This window comes from Meleagris gallopavo, chromosome 34 (assembly GCF_905368555.1).
Source record: "Meleagris gallopavo chromosome 34, MGAL_WU_HG_1.1, whole genome shotgun sequence".
Lineage (NCBI taxonomy): Eukaryota > Metazoa > Chordata > Aves > Galliformes > Phasianidae > Meleagris > Meleagris gallopavo.
The window spans coordinates 65,788-87,739 of NC_139438.1; the positions used below are offsets into that span (position 1 = coordinate 65,788).

Genomic DNA, 21,952 nt, shown 5'->3' on the forward strand with positions numbered 1-21,952 from the left:
CCAAACAAAACAAAAAACCCAACCCGAAAACGGAAGCAAGCAAAGCATGTTTTTTGGGGCGGGTATGCAAATCCCTCGCTCGTGGGCACTGATGCACGATGGCTGTTTCGCTGATGAGCCCACAGCACCAATTCCCCTCCCGGGAGGAACCGAAACCTCAGGGCCAAACCCTGAAATGGGGAGAGCTGGAGGCGGTGCGGGGTCGGGGCTGCGCCTGCGCGAGGAGCGGAGAACCAAAAAGTTGTAGCATGGTTTAGGTTGGAAGAACCTTCCATGGCCCTACAGGAGACTTACGGCAACTGGTTGGGTCCCCCTCCGGTCCCCGCCAAGCGGCCGGTGAAACAAACAGGTAAATTTGGGGTGAAAACGGCTGTTTTTGGTGCGTTTTTGGGATGGCTTGGCGATAGGAGGGGCACCTCATTGTGTGGAAGGCATTGGCGTTGGATGGAGGGAGGCAAAACGTGCCTGAGCGCAGGTGGGTGTTGACCTTGCTTAAGAAAACTGAGAATCTCCAGGTTTTGCCCCATTTCACCCACAAACTCCGTGCTGGACCTTAAGAAAGAGCCAGCAGCCTCCTCGCCAGCAGCGATTGCGTCGGTTTTGGGGATCCTGTTATCCTGAGCGTTGTTTTCCTCCCTGTTTTTGGCAGGAATTTACTCTGCTGCTAGAAAAATGACACCCATGAATGACTTCAGGCCGGGTGAGTCCTCGTTTTCACCTTTTTGGGCTTTTTTTTTTTTGGTGGCGTAGATGGAAAGCAGAACTCCCTGAGGTGTCTCAGGGCTTTATTTTCAGCTCCGTCGGTCGGACCTTTCTCTCTATTTCTCTCTGAATTTGGTTCCTTCCGTAAAATGGGATCCAATTGCCCAAAGGAAACATTGAAAATCTTCCCTGGGGAAAGCAGAAGGGAATTTGTTGCCCCCTCTTGGAGTGAGGAATCGATCATTTGGTGACGTTTTTCCCCTTCCCACCGTGGAGGGATTCAAACTTCAGCTCAGATTTGCAACCAGGGTGAGAACGCTACCGAGGACGGGTTACAAAAATCCATACAAAGATAAGATAAAAAGTAATACAGAATTACACTTTTTTTTTTTTTTTTTTTTTTTTTACATTGGGCATCAAAATGTTCACATCTTGTGCAGATTTACCAAAACGACCCCAAACTCTGCTGGGTGGAAAAAACTGTTTGATTCGACGCTTTCCAAAGGATTGAGGCCAGTTGTTGGCAGGCAATTTTGTGCTAATTTTGTGCTAATTTTGTGCTAATTGGCACAAAACCCACTTTTCCCCCCCTGTTGTCCTTCTCCCACAGCATCTCCAGACAGCTTTGCTGATGAGGATGACTACGATGACGTGTCGGTGTCGGGGTCGGATCGTGGCTACAAACCACCCACGTCCAGCAGAGATCTGCAGAGCCAGAAGGAAAAAGGAGGCACAGGTAGCACCCAGCTCCCCTCCTTGCACCTTCACTCCAAAATACCCTCAAAACGCCACTTTTCCCATACAACTCCATACAACCATACAATCACCAAGGTTGGAAAAGACCTCCAAGGTCACCCAGTCCGACCGTTCACCTGCCACCAGTATTTCCCCGCTAAACCGTGTCCCTTTGTACAACATTTAAATCTTGAGCACCTCTGAGGGTGGTTGACTCTCCGTAGGTGTCTACATCCTGGCGGGGAAACCACCATCATCAAACCCTTCTCCAATGGGTGAGTCTCTTCTGTCTGTTCTTCCTTGGGTGATACAAAGACATCAGACGGGTCCAGACCGTGGAGTTTTGGGTTCTCCCTGATTTCTCTGCAGGGAACCCCAAGCCCAGCAGTGGAGGTGGGTGGCCATCGAAGACCATCCTCTACGTTTTGGTGGCCCTGAGCTTCGTGGTGTGGGTGCTGCTCCTGGCTCTGGCTGTGGTGAAACGTGAGTGGCCCCAGCGGCTTGGGGAAAGCCAGGATTGGTGAAAAAACGTGGGGAAAAGAAAAAAAAAAAGCATTTTCACCACCGAAAATAAGACAACGTCTATAGGCTGGAGTTCCTTGAGCTGATGTCGCGGCTCACGCCCTTCTGTTGCCTCAGATCCTTTCGTTGCCACCCCACGGGATGAGTTTTAGGGTTTCCAACCTGACCAGATTCTCACTTGCACTCTGTGATGTGAGAGTTTTCGGGTTTCCAAATCGCTCCCACGCTGCTCCACCTGCCCCCTCCCACCCACGCCAACGGCACCGCGGGTGTAAATCCACATTAAACCCCTCCCTCTGCCCACAAGTCATAAGTTGGGCAAGTGTAGACATCACTCGAGATTCCTTGCCGGCATCCAACCTCTTTTTCTTCCATCGTTTCTATTACAGAGATGGAAATCATGGCGGAGTTGGAGCTCTTGAGGTCAAACTACTCCGAGACCCAAATTCACAGTAGGTCCCTAAATTTTTTGTGTTCTGGTCCACGTTGGTGCAAACGGAGGAAAACGTGAGCTGCGATTTTTGGGTGGCTCTTGGTTTTGCTCCATCTCTTATTGAAGCAACGCCGGTCGGTTCCGATTTCCACTGATCGGTGGGGAATCGAGTGGTGTGGGTCGGACAGCGACCAAACTGTCCTCAATCCCAATGGAATTAGACCCCAAAAAGTGCAGATGGGATCAAATCTGCCTACTGGGAGTCACGGGTTCATCAGGCTGTACTTTAGGAGCTCACCTGGGAGAAAATCCACCTCCTTAGGAGGGAGAGAAAGGGCGTGAATCCGACAAGAAATCCCCCAGAACTCCAAATGTAGTTGGCCAACCCTTTGGTGGCCGTCCACCGAGGGCTTAATGAAGAGCTGGAAGATTTGGGTAATCCAAACTGTGGGGTGGGAGGAAGGAAATCTCACCCTGCTCTGTTCTCCCAGTGCTTCAGGAGGTGTCGGAATCCCGTCGGGAGCAGATGTGGCTGCGGAGCGGGATGCGAGGTTACTACAGAGAGCTGCAGGACCTGGCAGGTAGAGCCACGCTGCTGCTGTTGCGGTGCAGGAAAAACCACCCTGGGCTTAAGGTTGGAAAATCTTTGGGTGATCCCTGCTGATTTTGGGTTTTTTTCTTCTCGTTCCAGCGCAGATGTGCAAAGTGATCCCGGATAAGAAGTGCTTGGCTGGTTGGAAGGCTTTCAAGGGCAGCTGCTATTCCTTCTCCACCGAGAGGATGAGCTGGAGGGAAGCAAAGGAGATCTGTGATGACCAAGGTGCTCACCTGGTCATCATCAACTCGGGTGGGGAGCAGGTCAGCTTCCAAAAACCCCAAATCCCCATTTTTAGGACAATTCCTACTCTTGGCAAACACACAACCTTCAAAACCTCCGGGTTTGGGGGCTTGGATGAGCCAAGATTGGCCACTGGCCTTCACTGGAGGGCTCAGAGTGAGGTGGAAAAGCTCAGAGGTTGAGTAAAGCTTCTTTTCAGGAGAAGATCCTCATACAGCATGCCCGGAAATTATGGTGTTTTGGTGTTCTTTAATGAATTTGTTCATCCTAGGGCTTCCTGAAGAACAGCATTAACAGCAGCAACATGTACTGGCTGGGTGTGACAGATGAGCAGCAGGAAGGCACGTGGCTCTGGATAAACGGCGACGCTGTCAGCACCAGGTACAGATCCCACACTTGGGTTCCCCAAAAGCATCCCAAAAAGTTGGGGGAAAAAGGTCAATTTGAGCCACCGAAATGGGTTCTTTGGGTGATTCGACACAAAGCAAAGGGTTTTCATGGGGAAAAATGGTGTGACTGGAGCATCTTCTTGCTGGTGGCGAAACCCACGGAACAAAAGCGATGTTCTGGGTGCAGGATGGGGCTTTGCAGCAGAATCCTGCGCTGGAAAAAAGAACTTCCCTTCTTTCTGAGAGTGCTCTGCCTCTGTGAGGCTCATTATAATTTTCCTTTTATCCTCTTCCTTTCCTTCCTTCCCTTCCCTCCCCTCCCTCCTTCCCTCCTTTCCTCCTCCCCTCCCTCCCCTCCCTTCCCTCCCCTCCCTTCCCTCCCCTCCGTTCCCTCCCTCCCTTCCCTCCCTTCCCTCCTTCCTTCCTCCTCCCTCCCCTCCCTCCCCTCCCTCCCCTCCTTCCCTTCCCTCCTTCCTTCCTCCTCCCTCCCTTCCCTCCCTTCCCTCCCTTTCCTCCCCTCCCTCCCCTCTCTCCCCTCCCCTCCCTTCCCTCCCTCCTTCCTTCCTCCTCTCTCCCTCTCTTCCCTACCTCCCTTCCCTCCCTTCCCTCCTTCCTTCCTCCTTCCCTTCCCTCCCTCCCTCCCTCCCTCCCTCCCTCTCTCCCCTCTCTCCCCTCCCTCCCTTCCCTCCTTCCTTCCTCCTCCGTCCCCTCCCTCCCTTCCCTCCTTCCTTCCTCCCTCCCTCCCCTCCCTCCCTTCTCTCCTTCCTTCCTCCTCCCTCCCCTTCCTCCCTCCCTCCCCTCCCTCCCCTCCCTCCCTTCCCTCCTTCCTTCCTCCTCCCTCCCTTCCCTCCTTCCTTCGTCCTCCCTCCCCTCCCTCCCTTCCCTCCTTCCTTCCTCCCTTTCCTCCCTTCCCTTCCTTTCCTCCCCTCCCTCCCTTCCCTCCTTCCTTCTTCCTCCCTCCCCTTCCTCCCTTCCCTCCTTCCTTCCTCCTCCCTCCCCTTCCTCCCCTCACTTCCCTCCCTCCCCCCCTCCCTTTCCCTTTTTTCCCCCCTTTCTCCTCCCTGTTCTTCCCCTCCCTTCCTCCTTTTTTTTTTTTTTCCCCCTTTCTTTCCCTTTTCCCTCCCCCAGCTACTGGATGGCGTGGCAGGAGAACCTGGACCAGGACCAGAAGGACTGTGGCGCAATGGGCCCCGATGGGCTGTGGGCTGACCAGCGCTGCTCCCAGCTCCACCACTGGATTTGTGAGAAGTCCTGGCACTGCTGACATCCCCCCGTTCTGTTTTCAGACAATTTCCAATCCGTGAGTAAAACAAACAAACCAAAAAAAAAAAAAAAAAAAGCACCTTTCAGACTTTTCCCTCTCTGGAGCTGGACAAAGTTTAAAGGGTAAAAAGGTAAAAAAAAAAAAAAAATAATAATAATAAATCAAAACTGCTCATCGGTGCCAGAAGAATCCATTTCTCCTCACTGCCGAATTTCCCCCGGCTCTGTACAAATCCTTTTTATTTTTGAAGAAGCTGCACCATTCCATCCTTCCTCCCGCCCCCGAGCAAACAGAAGTTTTGCATCACACCCACCCAGCAGCTGAAAAATGAAAAAACTGCAGGTTGAACCCAAGGGGTTGAGTTAAAAAGCGTGATTTGTTCTCAGTGCTGCTTTTTAGAGGGTGGTAAGAGAAAAGAAAATTAATAATAACGGATTTATTTTTTTTGGGGGGGGGGGTGAGGGGGGAGGAATTTGTGTTATTGATCAGCGGGAACGCAACAATTTGTTACTGGCAACAAAACGCTTTCTCTGGGTTGAAAATTAACCCTGGCAGCTCTTAGGAAATTTGGAAATTTGGGTAATTTGAGCCCAGCTTGAGAAATGTAGGATCGATGAGGACGGGACCTGTGGCTGAAAACAAAACTGTTCTGGATCCCTTTTGTACTGATCCCAAAGAAAAATCCACCCGTGGTAGCAGTGGCGCAAGGAAACGATAAAAATGTGATTAATTTTCCCCAAAACCTGGTGCCCTGTGTTCCGGGGGGGCTGATCTTCGTGTACGTGGGGTCTGTGGGACGCGTGGGTGGGAGACTGGGAGCACTGGGGCACAGCCTGGGGGGGGCACTGGGAGCTGGAAGTGCAGGAAAGGGGGAAAAAAAGCTGGAAGTGGGTCATTTCCTGGGAAAAAAAAAAAAAAATGCTGAAAATGGGTAAAAATGCTGAAAAGAGGCGTTTAGGGAGGAGGAATGACTGAAAGCTGGTCGTTTCTTGTGAAAAAAGCAGGATAAATGCTCTGAAAAGTGGCGTTACTTGGGGCAAAAATGACTGAAAATGGGTCATTTCTTGGGAAAATCATGCTGGAAACAGGTAAAAATGCTCAAAGAGGGCATTTAATGGGAAAAATGGCTGAAAATGGGGCATTTCTTGGGGAAAACTTGCTGAAAACAGGTGAAAGTGCTAAAAAGTGGCATTTCTTGGGGAAAACTTGCTGAAAACAGGTCATTTCTTGGGGAAAAGCTGCGGAAAATGGGTCAAAAAAAAAAAAAAAAAGGCATTTCTTGGGGAAAAGATGCAGAAATCACGTCAAAATGCTGCAAAGGGGCATTTCTTTGGGAAAAAATTGCTGAAAACAGGCTGTTTCTTGGGGAAGAAGTTGCTGAAAATGGGTCGTTGTGAGGAAATGCTGCCCATGGGCGGGATCTGGGGAGAAACTAAAAAATGTTCAAGCAGGAAAAAAAAAAAAAAAAAAAAAGTGCTGGAAATGGGTCAAATCAGCAAGAAAATGGTTAAAAAATAACCAAACAGATCAGATGTGCCAGAAGATGCAGATATGAGTTGGTCCCGTGGGTCCCCACCATCACTTCTCCCATGTGCAGCCCTCAGTCTCCTTCCTGGGGGGAGGAAGGGTCAGATTTGGGGTGAAATGTGGCAGAAATGGGTCCAAAATGGGCTCCACTGGTTTCTGGTTGGTTCCCCAGTGCTTTGAATGCCATCAGCCTGCTGGGACATCCAACCCCCTCTTTTGTTTTTTCTCCCCCAAACCATCCCAAACGCTCTTCCCCTCTCCTTCAAATAAAATACCTAAAATGAAAAGGGGAAAAAAACCCACTTTTGAAGCTTTTTGGGGCCGTGATGTCGCTCCCACGGCATCCAGAGGGGGATGAGGAAAAATGTCGAGTCAATTTGGGCAGGGAACAAATAAACAAAAGTCATCGTTTTTGCAGGACAGCATCCATGGAGTGGGAATTTGGGGTGGAAAAGCACACACAATAGGGCGTATTTCCTTCAATTTATGCTTCCATTTATGCTTCAATTCATGAGGATTTGCTCTTTTTAGGCAAATCTCTTAAGTTCCTCGATTTACCATCTCTGGGGAAAGAAGCCCAGAGTTGTGTTGTCATGAATTTGGGTTGGAAACGATGCAAAGCTGGCAGCAAAATGACGGAGGAAAGGGAAAACGCCCCAAACCCCCGCAGTGATTTTGGTAGCAGATACCAAAAAATTGGGCAAAATGGGTGATGTTCTTCTCCCTTTGCCCATCTCAACCACAGCAAGAAGGAACCAGCCGTGAAGAAGCTCGTGGTTGAACCTGCATGGGATTGGGGTGGGACCACAGACCCCAACCCTTCTCCAGACCTTCTTACCCCATAATTCAAGTGCTGGGACCCACCCGAAATGAGAAGGGACACCAAAAACCCCTGAAGAACCTCATGGAGTTGGACCAAACCCTTTTCCAACCTCGGTGATCTCATTATTCAGCCTGGAAGGAGCCATGGAGACTCCAAAAGGCTCCAAGAGACCCCAAGAATCCCATGGAGACCCCGAGAGGCTCGAGAAGAATTCAAAGAGCTCAAGAAAACCCCAAAGGGACCCCAAAGAGACCCCGAGATGTCCAAGGAAATCCTGAAGGTCCGCAGATGCTCAAGGAGATCCCAAGGAGTCAATGGAGATCCCAAAAGGCTGAAGGTGATCTGAAGGTGCTCAGGGACCCCAGGATGCCCACAAGGACTCCGGGAGGTTCAAGCAGACCTTGAAGACCCCAAGAGGTGCTCAAGGAGACCCCAGAGGGCACAAGGAGACCCCAGGATGCTCAAGGAGATTCTGAGGAGCCCATGGAGACCCCAAGAGATTGAAGGAGACCCCAAAATGCTCAAGGAGACACCACGGAGACCCCAAAAGATGCTCGAGGGGACTCTGATGAGTGCATGGAGACCCCAAGAATCTCAAGGAGACCCCAAGGAGCCCCCAGAAATCCCAAGAGGCTGAAGAGATTCTGAGGAGCCCATGGAGACCCCAAGAGATTCAAGGAGATCTTGAAGACCCCAAAATGCTCAAGGAGACACCATGGAGACCCCAAAAGATGCTCAAGGGGACTCTGATGTGCCCACGGAGACCCAAGAATCTCAAGGAGACCCCAAGGAGCCCCCAGAAATCCCAAGAGGCTGAAGAGATTCTGAGGAGCCCATGGAGACCCCAAGAGATTCAAGACCTTGAAGACCCCAAAATGCTCAAGGAGACACCATGGAGACCCCAAAAGATCTGATCTGCTTCCACCAGTTTCTCCTTCTTGGGGTCACCAATCTGATGGCCTTGTCTCAGCCCTACAACCTCATCCTTGTTTCCTACCCCAACACCCGGCTCCCTCCCTAATGGCACCTGACCCCATAACCTCCCTCCCCACCCCGCACCCACATCCCTTCCCGCAGACGTTGGCCCCACGGCCCATGCTGGGTCCCTTCCCCCATCCATCAATCACCCGACCTTGGCCCCATTCCCTGCCCCGATCCCTGGATCCCATCCCAGAAAAAAACAACCCCGCAGCCTCGTCCTCACCCTTTTTATTGCTCCCTTGTAGGCAGGAGGAGGCATAAATTAATTAAAGGGGAGGGGAGGATGCAGTGACCTCAAAGGGGGGTGCAGAAGGTGTGGGGTTGGGGATATAGGGTGGGGACATTTAGGGGTCCTGCGGTCAGCAATACTCCGAGTAATCCTCCTCCACGTAGTTTGCGGGGAACCATCCGACCTGGGGGAGGAAGGATACGGGGTGAGGCCCTGGGGGTGATTGTGGGGCAGGGGGTCGGGGGTCTGTGGGGTGGGGAGGGGCCGTACCCGCCCGTAGATCTCCCCTTTCCACCATCCTGGGTGCCCCTTCTTGCTGAGGACGCGGATGATGTCCCCTTCCCGCAGCGTCAGCTCCGTCCGGTCGCGGGCGCAGAAATCATAGCGGGCTTTGGCCGACCCAAAACTTCGCACGGCCCCTGTGGGGTTGGGGGTAGGGATGGGTCACCCTCAGGCCAACCCCGTGGCCAAGACTCCCGCCCCCAATCCCCCCCCCAAGTCTCCTGGCTGTCCCCGCTGCGGTGACCCCACAACTCAACCGGTCTCAAATCAGCCGTTCCTCCTTTCGGTCGTCACAGTGAGGGACCCCAAAAATCCACCCCATGAAGGTGTCCGGAAGCCCCTCCCAATCCCAATGGTTCCATGGGGGATCCCATCACCACCACTCCATCATGTGGGACCCCACCGCCACCACCCACCATGGAGGACGCTACCGTGTCCGTCCCACCATCACGGCATCCACCGCACCACAATGAGAGACCCCACCCCATCCATCCCACCACCATCCACCATGGGGGTCCTCACCAGCACCACCTCCATCCCACCCTAAGGGTCCATCCCTACGACTTCTATCTCATTCCCATACACTGTGGAGGGCCTCACCACCTCCATCCCATGATCACCTCCATCCCACCCCATACCCCAAATCCTAACCACCCACCACCTCCATCCCACCCCATACCCCAAATCCTACCCATCCCACCATCACCTCCATCCCACCCCATAGCCCAGATCCTACCCACCCCATCACCACCAGTTCCATCCCATCCCATATCCCAAATCCTACCCACCCCACCACCACCACTTCTATCCCACCCAATACCCCAAATCCTACCCCATACCCCAAATCCTACCCACCCCACCATCACCACCTCCATCCCACCCCATACCCCCAATCCTACCCACCCCACCACCTCCATCCCACCCCATACCCCAAATCCTACCCATCCCACCATCACCACTTCTATCCCACCCCATACCCCAAATCCGACCCCATACCCCAAATCCTACCCACCCCACCACCACCACTTCTATCCCACCCCATACCCCAGATCCTACCCACCCCACCACCACCACCTCCATCCCACCCCATACCCCAAATCCTAACCATCCCACCATCACCTCCATCCCACCCCATACCCCAAATCCTACCCACCCCACCATCACCACCTCCATCCCACCCCATACCCCAAATCCTACCCACCCCACCACCTCCATCCCACCCCATACCCCAAATCCTTTCCCACCCCACCACCACCACTTCTATCCCACCCATACCCCACATCCTACCCACCCCACCACCTCCATCCCACCCCATACCCCAAATCCTACCCATCCCACCATCACCTCCATCCCACCCCATACCCCAAATCCTCCCCACCCCACCACCACCAGCTCCATCCCACCCCATATCCCAGATCCTACCCACCCCACCACCTCCATCCCACCCCATACCCCAAATCCTACCCATCCCACCACTACCACCACCTCCATCCCACCCCATACCCCAAATCCTAACCATCCCACCACTACCACCACCTCCATCCCACCCCATACCCCAAATCCTACCCATCCCACCATCACCTCCATCCCACCCCATACCCCAGATCCTACCCACCCCACCACCACCACCTCCATCCCACCCCATACCCCAAATCCTTTCCCACCATCACCACTTCTATCCCACCCCATACCCCAAATCCCACCCCATACCCCACATCCTACCCACCTCACCACCTCCATCCCACCCCATACCCCAAATCCTACCCATCCCACCACTACCACCACCTCCATCTCACTTCATACCCCAAATCCTACCCACCTCACCACCACCACCTCCATCCCACCCCATATCCCAAATCCTACTCACCCCACCACCACCACTTCTATCCCACCCCATACCCCAAATCCTTCCCATACCCCAAATCCTACCCACCCCACCACCACCACCACCTCCATCCCACCCCATACCCCAAATCCTACCCACCCCACCACCACCTCCATCCCACCCCATACCCCAAATCCTACCCACCCCACCACCACCACCACCTCCATCCCACCCCATACCCCAAATCCTACCCACCCCACCACCACCACCTCCATCCCACCCCATACCCCAAATCCTACCCACCCCACCACCACCAGTTCCATCCCACCCCATATCCCAGATCCTACCCACCCCACCACCTCCATCCCACCCCATACCCCAAATCCTACCCATACCCCAAATCCTACCCATCCCACCACTACCACCACCTCCATCCTACTTCATACCCCAAATTCTACCCACCTCACCACCACCAGTTCCATCCCACCCCATACCCCAAATCCTACTCACCCCACCACCACCACTTCTATCCCATCCCATACCCCCAATCCTACCCATACCCCAAATCCTACCCACCCACCCCCACCACCACCTCCATCCCACCCCATACCCCAAATCCTACCCATCCCACCACCACCACCTCCATCCCACCCCATACCCCAAATCCTACCCATCCCACCATCACCTCCATCCTACCCCATACCCCAGATCCTACCCACCCCACCACCACCACCTCCATCCCACCCCATACCCCAAATCTTAACCATCCCACCACCACCACCACCTCCATCCCACCCCATACCCCAGATCCTACCCACCCCACCACCACCAGTTCCATCCCACCCCATACTCCAAATCCTACCCATACCCCCAATCCTACCCATCCCACCACCACCTCCATCCCACCCCATACCCCCAATCCTACCCATCCCACCACCACCTCCATCCCACCCCATACCCCAAATCCTACCCACCCCACCACCTCCATCCCACCCCATACCCCACATCCTACCCGGGGGTCGTGGGCTGGCCCGCCTCTCGGGCTCCTTGAAGGGCACCAGCAGGGCCGTGTCAAGAGCCTTGAAGCAATCCTTGAGCGAGTTGCACTGGTAGAACTCTACCAGATCCTACGGGTGATGTGATGATGGGGTCACCACACGCCCCCAGCCCCATCCTGGTTCCCCCAGGCAGCGGGGTTGGGGTGAAGGGACGGGGAATGGGGTCCAACGCTCACCACCAGCCCCTTGAAGGCCTTCTTCTCGTTGAGGCGATACAGACCTTCGGCTGTCATCACCTTGATGTGCTTCACCTCCGCACGGTACCTGGGCGGGGGGATGTGGGGCTGGGCACTACCACCATCCCAATCCCATACCCCAAATCCTATCCATCACACCATCACCACCTCCATACCACCCCATACCCCAAATCCTATCCATCACACCATCACCACCTCCATCCCACCCTATACCCCAAATCCTACCCACCCCACCACCACCACCTCCTACCCACCCCATACCCCATATCCTACCCACCCCACCACCACCACTACCACCATACCATCCCATACCCCAAATCCTACCCACCCCACTACCACCACCTCCATCCCACCCCTTACCCCAAATCCTACCCACCCCACCACCACCACCTCCATCCCACCCCATACCCCAAATCCTACCCACCCCACCACCACCACCTCCATCCCACCCCATACCCCAAATCCTACCCACCCCACCACCTCCATCCCACCCCATACCCCAAATCCTACCCATCCCACCACCACCTCCATCCCATCCCATACCCCAAATCCTACCCACCACCACCACCTCCATCCCACCCCATACCCCAAATCCTACCCATCCCACCACCACCTCCATCCCACCCCATACCCCAAATCCTACCCATCCCACCACCACCTCCATCCCAATCCCACACCCCAAATCCTACCCACCCCACCACCACCTCCATTCCACCCCACACCCCAAATCCTACCCACCACACCACCACCACCACCTCCATCCCAATCCCACACCCCATAACCTACCCACCCCACCACCACCTCCATTCCACCCCATACCCCAAATCCTACCCACCCCACCACCACCACCACCTCCATCCCAATCCCACACCCCAAATCCTACCCACCCCACCACCACCTCCATTCCACCCCACACCCCAAATCCTACCCACCCCACCACCACCACCTCCACCCCACTGTAAAGGTCCATCCCTACTCTTCCTACCTCGCCGTGGAGGACCTCCCTACATCCACCCCATCATCACCACCTGACGCCCCCCTCCCCCCAAATCCTGAGGGCGGACCCCATGGCTGCCCCCAAAACCCTACTTGATGCTGATGGCAAATTCTCCCGTGTCCTTCACCCGCTGCCGCACCAGGAACGTGCCATCAGAGCGGGGTGTCAGGATCTGTTCCGCTTCCCCCCTTTCCATGGGGCCGGCGTACCTGGGGTGGGGAAGGGTGGGGTTCTGAGACCCCCAAATCGGCACCCCGTTGTTGTTATGGGGTGATCTGGGGGGGCTATGAGGTAACCTTGGTATCGGATCTAGGGGGCTCCGGGGAAGGATGGGGACAACAGGGGAGATGGGGTGACTCTGGTGACTTCAGGAGGGCTGGAGGCAACAGGGTGACCCCAAAAAGGATGAGGTGAAAGATTCATTGGGTACCAGTGGCTATGGGGTGTTCCTGGGTGAGGATTTGGGTGAGGGGCGGTGTCTATGGAGGCCTTAAAAGACAATTTGGGATTTCTCGTGGGATTTGAGGGTATCCAGGGGTGGATTCAGGGGACCCCAGCACTGACCAGAGGTAGACAGAGAGATCCGGCATCGGTGCCTGTAGGGCAGAGGCAGAGATGGGGATCAAGGGGGGCAGAGGGCGACTTCCCCAAAGCCCCCCGTATCCCACAGACGACCCCCCTACATCCCAAGAAACATCCAACATATGGGGGACGTCCCCACCGTGCCCAGCCCTTGGAGCTCCTGGAGACGTTGTAGGGTATCTCAGGGGGTTTTGGGGTCCCTGTACTCACACAGATGAAGGGTCTGACAGCAGCACAGGGGAACCAGCCGGTCTCACCATTGACCACGTTCCTGCCCTGCAGACAAAGCCCCACATGGAGATCCATCCTCAGTTCGGCTGTAGGAACCCGTCCCCACTTTGGGGTCTGTCCTGACACAGCCATGGAGACCCATCTTCGTCACGGCCATAAAGGATCCGTCCCCACATTGGAGATCCGTCCCTACAATGGCCATAGGGGATCTGTCTTCAACTTGGGGTCCAACCTGACGTGGCCATGGGGGTCCAGCTCTACCATGCCTTATAGGGGATCTGTCCCCACTATGGGGTCCAACCTGACACGGCCACGGAGAACCATCTTCGTCATGGCCATAAAGGATCTGCCCCCACGTCGGAGGCCCGTCCCTACAATGGTCGTACGGGGTCTGTCCCCACTTTGAGGTCCAACCTGACACGGCCACGGGGATCTACCCCTATGATGGCCATAGGGGTCCTGTCCCCATTTTGGGGTCCGTCCTGACACAACCTGAGGGGATCAGTCCCCGTAGCGGTGGTCCGCCACCATGGAGGGGTGTCTCCCACGGAGGACCCCCTCCCATCCCCACGCGGGTGCCCATCCCCACCCCGTTGACCCCCCACCTGCCACCACAGCTGCTCCACCTCCGCCACCATTGCCTCCACGACGTCCCCAGGGCTGAGACGTAGGGCAGGACCCACATTTCCCGGTGGTGGGGGCACCCCGCTGTAGTGCTGGCTCGCCTCCATCTTGGGCAACCCTACAGGAATGAGGAGACGTGATACGGGGCGGTGCAAACCCACGGGCACGGACACCCCAAAAGGCGTGGACCCATAAATCCAAGACCCCCAGGCTGTGCTCACCCAGGTCTGCAGGCTTGTTTTCATGCCCCGGGCGCTGGGATTTCATCTGGGGGACCAACAGAACCCCATTGAGATCCAAGGAGGTGATGGCACCACCGGGACCTCCCAGATTTGGTGCCTTTTTCCCCCGTTTCACCGTTACCTTCCTGTTGCCAGAGCTCGGATCTGAGGCAGAAGAGGAATGGCTCATTAGTCGGGAGGCAATTAACACTCGCCCCAATTAATTTCTCATGCTACTTATGCTCCCTCGGGGGTGGCAGCCCTCCTTAGGGCATTCCACAACTCCCGGGGACACCTGGGTGCCCGTATCACCCTATTCCCCACCCCACGCCCCCCCTCATTCCCCACCCCACGACACCCCACCCCCCCACCCCACATCACCCCACTCCTCCCAACCCCACAACTCATCTCACCGGCTCCGCAGGTCCCCATCCTCCCCAAACACTCCTTGTGTGCAGGAGCCCGGCAGCGGTTGCAGCGGTATCCCTGGTAGAACGTTCCTCTGCGGGGGGACAGCGGGACGTTTGGGGTCAGCGGGGTGCGGGGGGACACGGGGGCACCGTCAGCAGATGGGGACAACCCTTGGCCTATATGGGACTCAACCCATTCTTGACTTACTCCATTAACTTCGGCCTCACCCCAATCCTAAACCCCCCAAACTTCACCCTAAGTGAAGACCCCCCAGTCTTCACCCTAAACCTTGACTACCCCCCAAACTCCCCCCAATCTTTAACCCCCTTCCCAATTTCACCCCAATCCTAAACCCATCCAAAGTCCACCCCAATCCTAACCCTCCCCCAATCTTCAATCCCTGACCCCCCACAATTTCACCCCAATCCTAAGCCCCCCAAACTCCACCCCAATCCTAAACTCACCCAACCTTCACCCCGATCTTTGAGCCCCCCCAAACTCCACCCCAATCCTAAACCCACCCAACCTTCACCCCGATCTTTGAGCCCCCCCAAGCTCTACCCCAATCCTAAACCCACCCAAACTCCACCCCAATCCTTGACCCACCCAGACCCCAAACTACCCCATCCTTGACCCCTGAAGACCTCACCCCACCTCTGGGACCTTCCCCTTCCCCCAACGCCCCCCCAGCCCCCCCACTGCCCCCCTACCTCAGCAGCATCTGGCAGGCCCTACAGGACGTGGTGTCCTCAAAGGAGAACATCTGGAAGTCGTGTCCATCCGCCAGGGCGTGCTCCGGGAAGATGTTGGAGCTGACGAAGGACGAGGGGGGTCCTGAGGGAGCAACTCGACCCCCATAGGGGCATCCAAACCCCCAATGGGGCGCATCCCCCCGGTCCCAATGTTGTGGGGTCACCTACAGGGCCATCTCGAACTGTTCCAGCCACTTCTTCTTCAGCTCACGTGTCTTGAAGAAGAGCTCGTAGCCCTGCAGCCCGGCCGTGTTGATGAGCAGGAAGGTGTGGGACCACTGCGGGTAGGGGGGAGGTCAGCAAGGACCAGACGTGTGGGGTGGCCACCGAGTTTCAGTGGGGCCACCAAGAGTTGGGTGTTTGGGGACACCAGACTTCAATGGAGCCACCAGGAACAGGGAGATTGGAGCCACCAGATCGGGGCATTTGGGGCCACCAAGGACCCTGACACTTGAGGCCACTGAATCTGAGCATTTGGGGCCACCAGATCGGGGCATTTGGGGCCACCAGATCGGGGCATTTGGGGCCACCAAGGACCCTGACACTTGGGGCCACTGAATCTGAGCATTTGGGGCCACCAGATCTGGACATTTGGGGCCACTGAATCTGAACTTTAGGGCCACTGAATCTGGACATTGGGGCCACCAGATCTGGACATTTGGGGCCACCAAGGACCCTGACACTTGGGGCCACTGAATCTGAACTTTGGGGCCACCAGATCTGGGCATTTGGGGCCACCAAAGACCCTGACACTTGGGGCCACCAGATCAGGACATTTGGGGCCACCAAAGACCCTGACACTTGGGGCCACCAAGGAGCTGTGGGATTGAGATCACCAGATCTGGACATTTGTGGCCAACAAGGATCTGGATGCTTGGAGCCACCTGACTTCAATGGGGTCACCAAGGATCTGGGTGCTTGGGGCCACCAGATCTGGACATTTGGGGCCACCAAGGACCCTGACACTTGGGGCCACTGAATCTGAACTTTGGGGCCACTAAATCTGGACATTTGGGGCCACCAAGGACCCTGACACTTGGGGCCACTGAATCTGAACTTTGGGGCCACCAGATCTGGACATTTGGGGCCACCAGATCTGGGCATTTGGGGCCACCAAGGACCCTGACACTTGGGGCCACTGAATCTGAACTTTAAGGCCACCAAATCTGGACATTTGGGGCCACCAAGGACCCTGACACTTGAGGCCACTGAATCTGAGCATTTGGGGCCACCAGATCGGGGCATTTGGGGCCACCAGATCGGGGCATTTGGGGCCACCAAGGACCCTGACACTTGGGGCCACTGAATCTGAGCATTTGGGGCCACCAGATCTGGACATTTGGGGCCACTGAATCTGAACTTTAGGGCCACTGAATCTGAACTTTGGGGCCACCAGATCTGGGCATTTGGGGCCACCAAAGACCCTGACACTTGGGGCCACCAGATCAGGACATTTGGGGCCACCAAGGACCCTGTCACTTGGGGCCACTGAATCTGAACTTTAGGGCCACCAGATCTGGACATTTGGGGCCACCAGTCCCCAGAGGGGCCACCAAGGAGCTGTGGGATTGAGATCACCAGATCTGGACATTTGTGGCCAACAAGGATCTGGATGCTTGGAGCCACCTGACTTCAATGGGGTCACCAAGGATCTGGGTGCTTGGGGCCACCAGATCTGGACATTTGGGGCCACCAAGGACCCCAACACTTGGGGCCACTGAATCTGAGCATTTGGGGCCACCAAATCTGGACATTTGGGGCCACCAAGGACCCTGACACTTGGGGCCACTGAATCTGAGCATTTGGGGCCACCAGATCGGGGCGTCTGGGGCCACCAAGGACCCTGACACTTGGGGCCACTGAATCTGAGCATTTGGGGCCACCAGATCGGGGCGTCTGGGGCCACCAAGGACCCTGACACTTGGGGCCACTGAATCTGAGCATTTGGGGCCACCAGATCTGGACATTTGGGGCCACTGAATCTGAACTTTAGGGCCACTGAATCTGGGCATTTGGGGCCACCAGATCTGGACATTTGGGGCCACTGAATCTGAACTTTAGGGCCACTGAATCTGAGCATTTGGGGCCACCAGATCGGGGCGTCTGGGGCCACCAAGGACCCTGACACTTGGGGCCACTGAATCTGAGCATTTGGGGCCACCAGATCTGGACATTTGGGGCCACTGAATCTGAACTTTAGGGCCACTGAATCTGGGCATTTGGGGCCACCAAGGACCCTGACACTTGGGGCCACTGAATCTGAACTTTGGGGCCACCAGATCTGGACATTTGGGGCCACCAAGGACCCTGACACTTGGGGCCACTGAATCTGAACTTTGGGGCCACCAGATCTGGACATTTGGGGTCACCAGACCTGGACACTTGGGGCCACCAAGGACCCCAACACTTGGGGCCACTAAATTTGGACACTTATGGCCACCAGAGCTGGACACCACCTGGCTCTCATGATACCTTCTTGCCATCCCTGGGCCCGAGGCCACTGTCCCTCAGCTGGTGGCTCTGTAGGTCCACGACATCCTTGGCCTCGTAGGCGTCCCCACGGCGCTTGCAGATGATCAGAGCCTTGTCCAGGAGGAACCCATACCTGGGGACAGTGACATTGATGGGTCCCCGAGGGCCACCCCACACCCCAGAGCATCCCTGGGACGTCCTGTTGGTGTCCCCGTGTCCCTGTGGTGTTTCTACAACGTCCCTATCGATGTCCCCATCGGTGTCCCCGTGTCCCCGTGGTGTTGTCATGATATCCTTTATGGTGTCCCCATGGGTGTCCCTGTGTCCCCATGGTCCTTCCATGATGTTCTTTCTGGTGTCCCCATGTCCCCACGGTCTTTCCAAAATGTCTCCAATTTTGGTGTCCCCTTGGGTGTCCCCACGTCCCTGAGGCGTCTCTGTGATGTTCCTCCTGGTGTCCCCATGGGTGTCCCCATGTCCCCATGGTCTTTCCAAGATGTCCCTTTTGGTGTCCCCTTGGGTGTCCCCATGTCCCTGAGGCGTCTCTGTGATGTTCCTCCTGGTGTCCCCATGGGTGTCCCCATGTCCCCGTGGTCTTTCCAAGATGTCCCTTTTGGTGTCCCCATGGGTGTCCCCATGTCCCCGTGGTCTTTCCAAGATGTCCCTTTTGGTGTCCCCATGGGTGTCCCCATGTCCCTGTGGTCTTTCCAAGATGTCCCTTTTGGTGTCCCCATGGGTGTCCCCATGTCCCCATGGTCTTTCCAAGATGTCCCTTTTGGTGTCCCCTTGGGTGTCCCCATGTCCCTGTGGTGCTCCCCCACTGATGTCCCCATGGGTGTCCTCATGTCCCCACGGTGTCCCCATGTCTGTCCCCACACCCCTGTGATGCTCAATGACATTCCCACTGCTGTCCCCACGAATTTCCCCGTCCCCCCCCCCCGTGGTGTTCCTGATGACATCCCCGCTGCTGTCCCCATATCCCCGTGGTGTCCCCCACGTTGTTCCTATTATTGTCCCCACGTCCCCTCGCTGTCCCCTGTCCCACCTGTCCGCCTTGGAGCGCCTCTCACTGCTGCACACCTTCAGCTCCCCATCGATTTTGGGGCGCCCGAACTGCGCCAAGGACTGGGGCTGTGGTGGACATCAATGGGATGAATGGAGGGGGGGGGACAATAGGGTCCCGAGGATTTGGGGGGGGGGGGGAAGTTGTGGACACCCAGAGAGATGAGGAAAGTCTGGGAGGTGTCAGGGAGTTTGGAGGTGCCATAATGAGAGGGGGGCTTTTTTTTTTTTTTTTTTTTTTTGGCTGGGGGTTGATTTATTGGTGTGGAAGGTTGTTTTATGGGGGGGGGGGGGGGGTTGTTTTCTTGGGGGTCGGGGGTCTCACCATGTTGTGGAGGCAGAGCTGGATGCTGGTGAGTTGCTTTAGGGTCTCGTTGTCCCGTTTGACCTCATTGACGCACTGTGCCAGGTCCTGGGGGGGAAGTGGGAAGTGGGGGGGGGGGGGGGGCAGCAGTCAGACAGCCCCCACCCCCATGGACCCCAAAGATTTGCTCAGGAGACCCCAAAGACCCTCCACCCCCCACCCTGTGACACTCTCATATTCCCCAGAACCTTCAGGTTGCCCCAAGACCCCCCCCAGCCCCCATTCGACCCCTCAGAACCACCCCTTCCCTCCCCCACGCCCCCACCGAGACCCCCTGTATCTCCATAGGAGCCCCCAGGACCCCTCAGCATCCCATCAGAATGCATTCAAGACCCCCCCCCCCAAGACTCCATAAGACCCCCCCTCCCAGAACTCTCCCAGTTGCCTGTAGGATCCCTCAAGACCCCCCCCCCCCAGAATTCCCCTCAGAATCTTCTGGAGCCCTCCCCACCCCCACCCCCCCGATGTCCCAGATGCCTCAGGACCCCACAACGACCCCCTTCTTTGTCCCCAAAGACCCCCTCTTGGCTTCCAAGACCCCCTTCTTTGCCTTTGCCCAGGACCCCCCCACGACCCCCCACCCTCATGGCATCCAGCGCCGCCCGCAGCCTCTCCCTCTCTGATGGATCCGGCGTCAGCTTCACCAGCTCCTATGGGGTGGGGGGTGGGGACCGCAGGTCAGAGGTTGGAGGGGGGGGCACGTCTGTCCCCAAGGGACCCAGGTGACCCCAAGAGATCCAGGTGTCCCCCACCCCAAAGGACCCACGTGTTCCTTTCTGTCCCCAAGGAGCCCAGATGTCCCCTACACCCCTGAAAGGACCCAGGTGACCCCCATCCCAAAAGGACCCAGGTGTCTCCAAAGGCCCCAGGTGTCCCCTTCCATCTCCAAAGGACCCAGGAGTTCCCTCCACCCCAAAATGTTCCAGGTGACCCCGAAGGACCCAAATGCTCCCAAAGCACCTGGGTGTCCCCCACCCCTAAAGGATTCAGATGCCCCCAAGGAGCCCAGATGTCCCAAAAGGACCCAGGTGTCCCCCACCCCAGAAGGACCCAGGTGACCCCAAAGGACGCAGGTGTCCCCAAAGGACCTGGGTGTCCCCAACCCCTAAAGGATTCAGATGTCCCCAAGGAGCCCAGATGTCCCCTACACCCCAAAAGGACCCAGGTATCTCCAAAGGGCCCAGGTGTCCCCTTCCATCTCCAAAAGACCCAGGAGTTCCCTCCACCCCAAAATGTTCCAGGTGACCCCGAAGGACCCAAATGCTCCCAAAGCACCTGGGTGTCCCCCACCCAAAAGGACCCAGGTGACCCTAAAGCATCTGGATGTCCCCAAAGGACCTGGGTGTCCCCCACCCCTAAGGATTCAGATGTCTGCAAAGGACCCAGGTGTCCCCTACACCCCTGAAAGGACCCAGGTGACCCCAATGGTCCCAGATGTCCCCAAAGGGCCTGGGTGTCCCCAACCCCTAAAGGATTCAGGTGTCCCCAAGGAACCCAGATGTCCCCTACACCCCAGAAGGACCCAGGTGACCCCAAGGGACCCAGATGTCCCCAAAGCACCTGGGTGTCCCTCCACCCCAAAAGGACCCACGTGACCCCAAGGGGGCTCAGGTGTCCCCTACACCCCAAAAGGACCCAGGTGTCCCCAATGGGGCCCAGGTGTCCCTGCGATGTCCCAGGTGTCCCCAGATGTCCCCCCCCAACATGTCCCCCCCCCCAGCACTGACCTGCAGCAGGAGGTGGTACTTCAGCACCCGCTGCATCGGCACCATCAGGAGATCCCGCAGGGAGAAGCGCCCGTTGTTGGCCCTCTGGGAACATTCCTGGGGGGGTCACGGGGTCACGGGGTCAGGAAGGGGTCACGGGGTCACAGGGGGGTCAGGAGGGTCAGGGGGATGGGGGGGTTGAGGGGGTTATGGGGCGTGGGGAGATGTGGGGTGTGGGGGGATGTCGGGGGGTCATGGGGGGCCATGCGGTCATGGGGGGTCACGGGGTCACGGGGTCAGGAAGGGGTCACAGGGGGGTCAGAAGGGTCAGGGGGATGGGCGGGGTTAAGGGGGTCATGGGGCGTGGGGAGATGTGGGGTGTGGGGGATGTGGGGGTCATGGGGGCCATGGGGCCATGGGGAGTCACAGGAGGTCATGGGGTCAGGAAGGGGTCACAGAGGGGTCAGAAGGGTCAGGGGGATGGGGGGGTTAAGGGGGTCATGGGGCGTAGGGGGATGTGGGGTGTGGGGGGATGTCGGGGGGTTATGGGGGGCCATGCGGTCATGGGGGGTCATGGGAGGTCATGGGGTCAGGAAGGGGTCACGGGGTCACAGGGGGGTCAGAAGGGTCAGGGGGATGGGGGGGTTAAGGGGGTCATGGGGCGTGGGGGGATGTGGGGTGTGGGGGGATGTGGAGATCATGGGGGGCCATGGGGCCATGGGGGG

At 56.8% G+C, this 21,952-nt stretch overlaps 2 protein-coding genes across 4 annotated transcripts in view; one reads left to right on the top strand and one right to left on the bottom strand.

Annotated features, from left to right (window-relative positions):
• Window positions 1-4: 4 nt before the first annotated feature.
• On the top strand, window positions 5-8,431 carry LOC109365105 (C-type lectin domain family 4 member G-like). Of its 2 annotated transcripts, XM_085214878.1 has the most exons (11): window positions 5-349; window positions 650-700; window positions 1,313-1,438; window positions 1,662-1,712; window positions 1,807-1,920; window positions 2,349-2,411; window positions 2,884-2,973; window positions 3,084-3,250; window positions 3,502-3,611; window positions 4,748-4,919; window positions 7,156-8,431. In XM_085214878.1, the coding sequence occupies exons 1-10, from the start codon at window positions 274-276 to the stop codon at window positions 4,881-4,883; spliced, it is 984 nt and encodes a 327-aa protein (XP_085071004.1). In that variant the 5' UTR covers window positions 5-273; the 3' UTR covers window positions 4,884-4,919; window positions 7,156-8,431. The 2 variants fall into 2 exon arrangements, with proteins under 2 accessions (XP_085071004.1, XP_085071003.1); XM_085214877.1 differs by lacking the exon at window positions 7,156-8,431 and having other exon boundaries at window positions 8-349; window positions 4,748-5,625.
• The window catches only part of VAV1 (vav guanine nucleotide exchange factor 1), a 28,819-nt gene continuing 15,293 nt past the window's right edge, over window positions 8,427-21,952 (bottom strand). For both annotated transcript variants that reach the window (XM_085214876.1, XM_085214875.1), the window contains 18 exons: window positions 21,249-21,344; window positions 20,103-20,171; window positions 19,483-19,569; window positions 19,141-19,226; window positions 18,096-18,228; window positions 15,792-15,901; window positions 15,582-15,683; window positions 14,874-14,962; window positions 14,603-14,625; window positions 14,461-14,506; window positions 14,221-14,357; window positions 13,595-13,660; window positions 13,367-13,398; window positions 12,895-13,011; window positions 11,785-11,872; window positions 11,563-11,677; window positions 8,714-8,862; window positions 8,427-8,627 (listed from right to left, as the gene is read on the bottom strand). In XM_085214876.1, coding sequence (XP_085071002.1) covers window positions 8,574-8,627; window positions 8,714-8,862; window positions 11,563-11,677; window positions 11,785-11,872; window positions 12,895-13,011; window positions 13,367-13,398; window positions 13,595-13,660; window positions 14,221-14,357; window positions 14,461-14,506; window positions 14,603-14,625; window positions 14,874-14,962; window positions 15,582-15,683; window positions 15,792-15,901; window positions 18,096-18,228; window positions 19,141-19,226; window positions 19,483-19,569; window positions 20,103-20,171; window positions 21,249-21,344 — 1,599 coding nt within the window. In that variant the 3' untranslated portion in view covers window positions 8,427-8,573. The remainder of the gene's footprint in view (window positions 8,628-8,713; window positions 8,863-11,562; window positions 11,678-11,784; window positions 11,873-12,894; window positions 13,012-13,366; window positions 13,399-13,594; window positions 13,661-14,220; window positions 14,358-14,460; window positions 14,507-14,602; window positions 14,626-14,873; window positions 14,963-15,581; window positions 15,684-15,791; window positions 15,902-18,095; window positions 18,229-19,140; window positions 19,227-19,482; window positions 19,570-20,102; window positions 20,172-21,248; window positions 21,345-21,952) is intronic.

Coding starts and splice junctions, on each gene's coding strand:
- LOC109365105 (XM_085214878.1), top strand. CDS start 274: ATGGCCCTACAGGAGACTTACGGCAACTGGTTGGGTCCCCCTCCGGTC. Junction 3,251..3,501: donor TCAACTCGGGTGGGGAGCAG/GTCAGCTTCCAA, acceptor TGTTCATCCTAG/GGCTTCCTGAAGAACAGCAT. Junction 3,612..4,747: donor GGCGACGCTGTCAGCACCAG/GTACAGATCCCA, acceptor TCCCTCCCCCAG/CTACTGGATGGCGTGGCAGG.